This window comes from Siphateles boraxobius, unplaced genomic scaffold, assembly GCF_051911475.1.
Source record: "Siphateles boraxobius isolate OS27281-9 unplaced genomic scaffold, OSU_SipBor_1 9, whole genome shotgun sequence".
Taxonomy (NCBI): Eukaryota; Metazoa; Chordata; class Actinopteri; order Cypriniformes; family Leuciscidae; genus Siphateles; species Siphateles boraxobius.
This window is the reverse complement of record NW_027509219.1, coordinates 31,719,632-31,730,000: the sequence shown is the minus strand read 5'-3', so window position 1 is coordinate 31,730,000 and position 10,369 is coordinate 31,719,632. Positions and strand designations below refer to the sequence as shown.

Below are 10,369 nucleotides of genomic sequence, written 5' to 3'. Positions count from 1 at the left end.
TTTATCCACTGAAGCCCTTTCCCCGAAATCCATCCGCATTCCAGATGAAAGCTTTATGAGCCGTTGTCATCCTTAACAAAGATCGAAACCAAATATCTACAACTACGTGAGTCTCCTATGGTAGTGACGTCTGGTTACTACATATTTAAAAAGAAAAAATAGAGAGAGAACATAATGACCAACGTCATCAATGATAAGTATAACAAAAATGATATTTTCTTTGCTTTAAAAATTATACATTATTAGGAGGATCTTCTCATTGCACTCTCCACACCTCTGATCTTCAAAAAAAACAAACATTCTAATGCTATTTACAAAGTACCACAGTCTTCAACTTCACAACACTGCCATGCAAGTCTGCATTCCCCTCATGGAGAGCGACGCTCTCTCTCACACACACACACACACATATGCAGCACAGGTATTCACAGGTCATCTCCAGCAGGAGGAAGGGAAGTCACAATCTATCACTGGACCTAACTTTTTGGAATTGCTTGAAATAATTTTTACAAAATTATATATTTACTAAAATATCATCACTAATATCAAGTCTAAATCAACTCTGCATTCAGCTTTAATGGGGTGAATCTTGCACAAAAAAATAACAATATCCAGAGTCATTTCACACTAAAATAGAGAAAATAAAATAAGACATTATATTTTGCATAAAAACAATGAAGCTTCTTATTTAGGATCTTTTTTTGTCTTTTCCATGGTGACATTATTCTTTTAGACATTTAATATTATTATTTGTATTTGACAATTAAGCACATTTCCACTCTAATTACAGTAATGTGCCTGGAACTTTTAGTCATTCTCTTAATACAGTATATAATGCTGTATTACAGTAAAAAGTTGCTGTGAAATGATGTACATCAGCAAAGACGGTATAACAAATACTACCATATATATAGATATATGCCTTTAAAAAAATACAATATATTAAATACGCTGTATAAAAAGTTTGTAATTTATTCCGATACAATTTAAATTATATTCTCACATTAAAGAATTGGGGGATTCATTGGTAATGAAAATAATGTCATAATCGAAAACAAAACAAAAAAATATTAATGGTCCTAAAAATAGGCTGTGTTTTCTTTAAGCAAAATAAAATGAATTATTTCTCTCTTTTAATTTTGGTGTAAAATATCACTTGGACTTTTCCCCCCAGAGATTCACCCAATAATCACATTTGTAGGACTGCATAATCGCAGACATTGTGCAGAGAGGCCCTGCTTCGTACATGCCAGGGGACGGTAGCGTTTTAAATTTGCGGTGTGTTACGCGACACCAATGCGCTCTAAAACCTGCGGAGTATGAACAACCGGGGCGAGATGCGGAACATTATCCACCGCACTCAGCTGTTCTGCAGAGTGACAGAAACCTGAGCCAGATACAAGTCGACCGGTTCTCCGCATGCGCCCGGGCATCCCATTATGAGTTCTCATCACCCTGACTGAACCGACAAGAGAATTGAGCTCGGGTTTCAACTAGAGTGACAGCCCAAAGAGCTGCGGTAATGGAAGAGTTATCAACAAGGCCTGAACTAGGCACACGGAGGAAATGTATCGAGACTATCCGAGGCTTTCCTTAATGCAACACAAACATAAGTTGCTTTGCACAAACAATTTGTCCTTGACACAGTGCAGCTGATCGAGGGTTCACTTGAACGTGATGATGGAAGTGGAAGCTCATTACAAGTCAAACCAAGAGGGAAAGAAAGATGGCATGTGGGTCTTTGGTGAAACCGTATTCTAGATTATCAAAGTGTATTGCATGGCAAAAAAAACAAACATGTAAACAACAACTTAAATGTGAAATGATTATCCAAACAAAAGAAAAAGTTGACAGTCAATGTCATCAATGTTCTGATGAATACAAAAATGAATGCATCAATTAAGGTTGTCGATGATGATGATGATTGGAGAACCATTGAGTTGGCATAGTACTAAATGTTCGTCTTTGGATGGGAGGGCTGATGACACTAATGAAGAGAACTATTATTCTGGAAGACTAGAGAAACTTGGCTTCTTCTTGACAGATATTAACAGCATTCATGACACGGTCCTTCATAAACTGGCCTTCCTTTTACATTACAATTGAGAAGTATTCCAAAGAAAACAGGTTGATTTGTTTCAGTCAAAGGATGAAGTCTGCACTGAAGCAGGTCATCCAATAACATTCTGCAGCTGATTGGTAGATTACAGCGGCTGGATTGATCCAACCACGTCGAGAAGGTACAGCAAACAGGAAGAACATGTTTGTAATGTGTACAGGAGGGAAGGGGGAGTGCATCATCATTTGAAACAAAGAAAACAAGTACACAAACCAACATCCTCAGCCTTTCCGTGTAAACAACTACAGTGACCCCTTCTAAACACATAATGCCACAGGACTAGCAAATGACTCGGACGGAGAAATGAAAAACATATCCCTTCATCTTCACGACAGGAATCGTCTCAGAGCGTCCTCTCTGAATATCGTCTGTCGTCCCCATCCCGAGTCGCCCCACGTGCCCTCAGAAGAGCAGACTCTGCCGTTGAGATATGCTGTTGACTGGAGAAAAAGAAGAGGAGGAGGACGTTTAGGTTACATAGACAGCGTTCAGTGGCTAAATGGTGCATGCAACATTGAGCAGGATAAAAACCGAATGCACTCGTAAGGACCGTCAGAGGGTGTAAAGGATCACAAGAGGGACAGAGAGAGAAAAGCAGCGCTCACTTCATTTAGAGAACTGGGCATGAGAGTAGGCGAGCTTACCAAACCCAAACACGTGTCAACGTGCACCCAAACACACAGCCACCCACACATGCTCAGTTTAAAGCTCTAGAGAAGCCTGGGCTGTTTTCTTGTTTGGTGAGGAAAGAGGGGTATTCACACAGCAAGCTCCTCACTTCTATTTTTACATTATGCTTTCTCTGTGAAGGTGATATACATTGAAACTCATGTCCAATGCACTCCACGTATTAGTCAAGATCAGTTTAAGACCAGCCAAATTAAACTCACTGAGAAATTTCTCACATCACTGTATTTCCCTCACTGGCTCTGATTTACATCTCCCTACAATTTTACTCTTCGTAAATGTTGTAGACAGACAAGAGAGTCTGTTTTCAGTCTATCTTATGAAGGAATGAATAAACTACTAATCTCATGAATCATGCATTTCCTTTCTGGAGAGCTAACATTACCTCACTAGCGTCAAAGACTCACCACAACCCTGCTCGCAGACTTCTCTGAATGGTGGATCTTGTTTAAGGATAGTGGGTACTGGGTAGAGTAATAGTTTACTGCAAGTTGGGTAATAAAAATTTATATTTTAAAATGTAAGGATTATGACTTCTGCTGGTATTTAAAAGAACTGTTAATCAATTCTGATTGGTTGATCTAGTTTCATGCACACATTTTTTATTAAAAATTATTCAAATCGATGTGTCTTAATTTATTTGGTAAGCAGCCATTTAATAAGCAGGATAACGACATCCGTTAACAAAAAACAAAAACAAAAAAATCCCCTTCAACAATTTACATATGAACGTGTCCCGAAACAATAGAAAAACATACGGAGAGCATCAGCTTTCGTTTCTGTTCTGACAGCCGCAAGACCAGCCGAACGCTCTGAGTGTGTGTGTTAGAAAGCAGGAATAGTGAGAGAACTTTTTGCCTGGTACGTTTTTCATCCTCAAACTAAATTTGGGTCTCCAACCGATAAAGTTTAAATCTCGCCTGGCTAGCGCGCTTCTTACAATGTTTACGCCTTGGGTCCGTAAGCCGAGAGTAGGTGTTTTTTTTGCGGCTGTTTGAACACATTCGACCACATGAGCATCTAAGAAAGCAATCCGTTCTAATGTGTTTTCGGCAGCGAGACAGCGAGAAAATGTCTTTTTAAAATATATGAGTTTTAAAGATATTATTATGTAATTCCATGTGGGGTACAACTGGACAGTACAGATGTACAGATGAACAGGAAACTCAAGGGAAAAAAATGCGGTTTTGGGGTTTGTGTCCTCCTGCCTTGAGATGAGGGTGACAAATATGTACCTAAGGTATGCCGGAACCTTAGACATCTTTGCAAAAGCTCTGGAGCGCAGTGAAGCAAGAAAAAAAAAAACACATCAAAGCACATACAAATAGGCAGTGGGAGAGAAAAGACAGAAAGACCGTGGGAAAAACAGAGCAGAAAACAGAGTTAGCACGGATTGAGCTGCATAATACACAAAGCTTAACAAGAACTTACTCCTGAGAATGTATAAAGCATCGCTGTCAACATAAATGTGCCTTAATGAGTTTACACGAGAAATAAACTTAGAAGTGTTGATGAAGAATAAAGAAAAAGGATTGATGTTAAGAACAGATAAAGATATCAAGATCCATTTTGGGCCATCACAAGTATAACGGTATATGTGATTGGATCACCTGACATGAATCTTAATACTAGGTATAAACAGCCCAAAATGAGGCAGTCAGAGATGAAGGATACAGTAAAAGAGAGAGTGATAGAAAGAGAGGGAGAGTAAACCAGCATCTCTCACTAGAGCAGGATGAGGAGAAAACTATTTAGGATAGAGCAATGCGAGTATTAGAGAGCACAGAAAATGAGCGGTGTCCTGATGAGCAGCAGAGTTCATCTCTCATATGATGAATATGAATAAATTCAGGAGGATTATGACTGGGATAATGGAATAGGATTAGTGTGGTCACCCAAGTCATATAAATGATAGGTTCTGCCTCAGAAGAACCGTGTGATGTATATTACACACTAAAATATAGCAAGAACTGGTTGTTCTTATCTGATTGGCTGGCTTTATGCAATTTCAAGAATCAATTGACATAGGTTTACACTACTAGCCAAACATTTTTACACATTAAAATGTATTTAAGGGATTATTATTTTTTAAAACTCATACTTTGATCATCACAATAACAACTTGCTTTTGCAGTAGAGAGCAATGTAGCCAATCACAGACATGTTTGTTGATCTCTTGTATGCAGTGGCCAATCCGGGTGTATAATTTACTCAGAATCCACTCACCGCTCAAAATGGCTGAGCTTTTTTTTTTCAGCGCACTCGCCAATCCTTGTAGACACAATGTAAATAAGAGATTCTTTTAGCAGTTTAAACAACTTTATTGATTATAATTGAGAGTTTGCATACTGAGATAAGTGACAGCTTTTTAGTGATTAAAAAGGGAGAGATCTTAACATGCTTTCTAGGCTACAAAATAATCCATTCAGAATTTGAAACAAAATAATGTCGACATAATGGTAATTGATATGAATAGCCTTGGGCTTGACTACGTTATCAAACAGCTAATAATGTGTTGCTAATGTGTTGCTAAAAAAACATGTTCCCGTTTGGAATCTTAAGAGTCAGACTGCAGCCTTCTAAAAATCAGCATCCTTAGAAATCATGAGAGGCAAAGCCCCGCCCCACATTTTGACAGGATTGGTTACATATTTGGTAGAAAACATGCAGTTTCACACCTCGTTTTTGAGACAGTGTTTAGTACGTTTTTTTTAAGGAGAAAATACTCAGCAAAGGTGATGAAAGATGAATTTGCCCATGGTTTGTTTTAAAGCATATTAAAAACACCACATAAACATAAAAATAACATTAAAATCTTGATTTTTCACAACAGGGGGTCTTTAAACTGAAATTATGTTCCTTGTAAAAATAAGTGTAAATCTAAAGGCTTCTGCTTAAACGCTCGAAAGCAGATCTTCTGCTGAACACTGTTTTGTAGAATGTTGATAACCAAAGAGTTTCAGTTCTCAATGTATTTTTGTTCATACAATGGAGGTCAATGTGAACCGAAACGGTTTAGTTACCAACATTCTTCAAAATATCTTCTTTTGTGTTCAGCAGATGAAAAAGTCATACAGGTTTGGAACACTTGAGGGTAAGAAAAAGACAGAATTTACAATTTTGGGTGAATTACCCCTTAACGATTTCCATTATCGATTCTTAGTTTCAGATTAGTGATGCAGGAATCAGAATATTTCTTCGGCACAAGAATGCAGATGTTCAAGAACCCTCACCAAAATCATTCATTAAATATTGTTTTTTGATTCCCAACCCAATCGTCTGATTTAGGATCTCTTCACTTCAGAATTATACTCAAATGTCACACAAAAACATAGTTTGTCACTTTACAGCCCTTTCCTGTCTTCCTGTATGATGATGATGATGGCCAGATTTTAACAAGAATATAAAATTCTGACAGCTTGAAAGTTACTGACAGTTTGAGAGTAATGCCAGTTGACGTGCTGCTGTACACAAACGGGTCACAATTCACAGTACACTGATGGATGAAGCTCAAAACTATCATCATGATTCATCATCGATCGGTGCTCTGTGGTTTTACCTGATTCTGACAGAGAGTTCGTCCTCATTCCTGGCTCCTTCTCCAGCTGAATTTCTTGAAGTGCAAATATTGATGTAGCTGAGAGGGAGAAATTCAACAGTTAAATTTGATACGCTGAACTGAAACAAGTGCTGGGATAACGTTAAGGGTCAGAGTAAGCTTATTCCAACGTCATACATTCACTTGACTCAGTGCAAATACAGAACAGCTCATACTGGCTCGGTGGAATTAAATGTCTTTTGAACTAAAGTGTGTGTATGTGTGAGACTTCTGTCTGACACTTTAATATTTCTATCTGTCAGTGTGAGGTGTGTGATCGCACATGCATCTGTTATCTGGCACCATTATAAATCTCCTCTGTGGTAGAAAATATGCGTGTGTGTGTGTGTGTGTGTGTGTGTGTATATGTGAACTCACTGTCTGGCAGTGTGATCGTTCTCTCTCCCAGGCAGTGGAAGTACGGGTGTCTCATGGCTTCCTCTGCTGCGATCCGTTTCTTGCCCTCAAACTGAAACAGTCCAGTGTTAGTAACTAATAACATTTCACAAAATTACTGTTTTTACTTCATTTTTGATAATAAATGCAGCCTTTATGAGTATCACCATCTTTCAAAAGCATTCCACAATGTCAAACTTTTGAACAGTAGTGTATAAGGCAAGCTACCAAAATATATATTTTTTTTTAAAAGTCAACCTAAAATGGCATTTAGTTTAAAATGAGTTATTTTGTCTTTTACATGTGGTTACATTTTCTTTTAACTTAATGTGTGCATTTATTATTTTGGAAGAATATTGTGTGTTAAATTATTGTATGTTAAAATGTATATTTATAAAAATTTATATATTTTTTATGTTTTGTTTCTTAGTATTTAGTATGTTACTGTAGTGCTGTTTGTGTGTTTCTATTATTTTCTTTTAAACGAAGAATTTTTCTTCCATAAAAAAAGAAAGAGAAAGACTGATTTGATTTTATTCATCATGAATTGATTGAATTATCAGTAGTGGGTGTTCTATATCAAAGTTTGCACAGCATTGATCTGGTCCTAAATCATAATTTTTGAGGAGGCTTTTCTGACTGGGAAAGGGAGTTGACCCTCAAGAACATCCCAATACTTTTCAAACCTATTCATATTTCAGGCAATCTTTAGTACACTAATGTTAACCAACATTGATTATGCACTGAATATTGGCAAGACTTAGCTGTAGTACAACAGTAGCCTAAAACAAGGAGTTAAAAGCTATTTGATAATACTATGAAATAGACTATGAAAAGTTGTTTCCAGCAGATCAAATGACTGTTATAATGAAAAACTTTTTTTTTTTTTTTTGGAATAGCACATGCTGAAGAATCATGCACAAAAATTTGCTTAAGTTAATTTTGATTGTATGTTGACTTAAACATTTGTCAGGTAAACAAGAGCTGCATTCGTTTTTAGTAGAGAATGTACGTTCAGATAGCTAAACTCTGTCAAGAGAACAGCCATATAATAAAAGTGTCATTATTAAACATACTTTGTCTTATAAGTAACCAGCTTAATGAGGATATCCTACTGTAAAGCAAGGCATTCGTAGTAGAGATGCGCGGATGGGCTATTATTTCATCCGCAACCGCATCACAAAACTGATCATCCGTCCGCCATCCAACTTTCAGAACCGCACCCGCCCACCATCCGCTGATACAAGGCGCTGCTGATGACAGCCGCGAGACTAGAAACCGCCCGCCACCCACCCGAATATAATTAAAATATTTTTTCCTGTCACGTCATCCGCCCGATCCGTGGTTTATCCACGGAGTCCACGGCTATAACCGCCAACCGCGCATCTCTAATTCGTAGCTGTGATTTCTAGAAACATGCAAACACTGTTGTTCAAACACTAGCATCCAGACCAAATGAACATAGCAACATCAGCTCATCTAATGGGGCGAGTTTGAGGTGGGACAATCTTCACCTTCGATAAATTTCTATTTTAATAAATGCAAATCACCTGCAGCAGTTTCGACAGAAGATCAACTCCATCATTGTCCAATCTGCAAGAGAGTAATTGCAACTTCAATAAATGACCTCCGACAGAGTGTCATTTGTTTTTACAACAGGAGCGGTGATCGTTTCAGGCATCAGGCCCAGAGGACAGCTGTTGTTACCGTGGAGTGTGGTTGTGGAGACAGTCAGGACGGTATCGGGGGTAGTTATAGGAGATGAATTCCTCATTAGAGGTTATTCCGGGCCAGGTCTCCTCTGTGGGCGTACCTGTGTAAAGACGCAGGAGGATTTATAAATATCACAGTGACACACACAAAGACAAACTGTCAGATCTAGAGCCAGAAAGAGCAGAGTGAGAGAGGAGGAGAGAGAGCAGTACCGAGCAGTTTGAAGATAAAGTGCAGCTCCTCCTCCACCGTGGAACCTGGGAACAAGGGACGACCTGTAGACATCTCGTAGAAGATACAGCCAACACCCCTTCAAAGAGAGACATTAAAACTTCACTTAATTTCACCTTTACAGAAGCTCTGACATAAGAGTGTGTGCTGATTTTACCACAGTAAAACAGAGTAAAACAGTGTTTCCTGCCCTGCTAATTCAATCTACAGCACCATGGTAAAAGAAATCATTTTAACCAAAGTTTGCACTTGCAACCTGAACTGAATTAGAGGTAGAAGGAAAAACTATATATATATTTTAGTGTTATTTTAGTACAATTTATATACCGGTACTATTATAGTATTTATTAATTAAATGAAAAGATAAAAATAAAAGCTAATTCAATTTAAATTTAGTTGAAGTAATTCTGTTATGTGCTTATGTCATTTTTATTAGATTGTTTTATTTTATTTTTCTATTTAGCTTTAGGTTGTTTTTATTTCAGTTCTACTTTTAGTACGGCCACATTTACACTGCAAGTCTTGATGCCCAATTCCGATTTGTTGACTATGTGTCCATTTTTTTTCTTCTTTTGAATATCTGCATTAACACTAGAAATTTGGCGAAACAACCCAAGGTAGAAACACTGACCCGGAAAAGCTCAAGCCAAGAATGAAGTAAAAACTTCACGATTAAAGATGGACTCAAACAAAAAGATAATACAAGCTTTTGCTTTACGCATCATCTTTAAAGGTCAGCAAAACATTTTTCTCTTGAGGTGGAGGGAAAAAAAGAAAAAAGAGGAGGACCCTTGTTGCAACCTGGGCGAATGTAGCAATGATTTTTTTATAATATTAGTTTACAATAACAACACTGAATCACACTGTCTTCGTGCATAAAACTTTAGTCTGATGTATGAACATTGCTCTTATGAGCGGTTTCTTTCTATGAATCACATACAAAGACTACAAAGGTCATATCTGAATCATTCAAATCATTGACTAAATCCATCAGAGCCGGTTACTAAATTAACACCAGACTGAACCACAAATAATCACTCCTCAATAATCAGGACTTTTACCATGTTTGGGACCATTCACACCTATAATGATTCTCGACAGTTCTCGATTAATACTTAAAAAAGTTCAAAAGCAGGTCTTTGGCACCTGCTGCGCGACATCTAGCTGTTGTTCAACAAGTACATGGTGGAAATAGCAATAAAATAAACCTGAACTTTCAATAAAACAAATAAAATCATTAAAAAAATAATAGCCAATTCAACAAAAATATATATATATCTACTATTGATAATGCAGTGTTGTTGTTAACTGAAACTATTAAAAACAGTTTTCTGTAATTGAAATAAAGTTGTATTAAAATACAAAATAAATATTAGATGAAAAACAAACTAAAAAAACTTGACTGAAACACAGAAATGTTGCCTTGTCAACTAACTGCATTAAATAATTTTAAGTATTAAAATTAGTTTTAAAAACTGAAATAAAAATTAAGCTATATAGAAATATAAATACCTAAAAATGACAAAAGCTCATTATAAAAATACTAAATATTAATAAATACTATAATAGTATATAAATACCACCAAAAATAACTGATACCACAAATAAAGTATAAAGCATCAGTT

At 36.9% G+C, this 10,369-nt stretch overlaps 1 protein-coding gene across 4 annotated transcripts in view; it reads right to left on the bottom strand.

Annotated features, from left to right (window-relative positions):
- Nucleotides 1–10,369, bottom strand: part of cdk16 (cyclin dependent kinase 16) — a 30,254-nt gene that overhangs the window by 1,060 nt on the left and 18,825 nt on the right. For 2 of the 4 annotated variants that reach the window (XM_077223079.1, XM_077223081.1), the window contains 7 exons: nucleotides 8,726–8,823; nucleotides 8,508–8,613; nucleotides 8,351–8,393; nucleotides 6,783–6,873; nucleotides 6,366–6,443; nucleotides 4,042–4,080; nucleotides 2,378–2,559 (listed from right to left, as the gene is read on the bottom strand). In XM_077223079.1, the coding sequence (XP_077079194.1) occupies nucleotides 2,522–2,559; nucleotides 4,042–4,080; nucleotides 6,366–6,443; nucleotides 6,783–6,873; nucleotides 8,351–8,393; nucleotides 8,508–8,613; nucleotides 8,726–8,823 (493 nt within the window). In that variant the 3' untranslated portion in view covers nucleotides 2,378–2,521. Of the gene's footprint in view, nucleotides 2,560–4,041; nucleotides 4,081–6,365; nucleotides 6,444–6,782; nucleotides 6,874–8,350; nucleotides 8,394–8,507; nucleotides 8,614–8,725; nucleotides 8,824–10,369 lie in introns of all 4 variants that reach the window. The other 2 variants (XM_077223080.1, XM_077223082.1) reach the window with 1 other exon arrangement.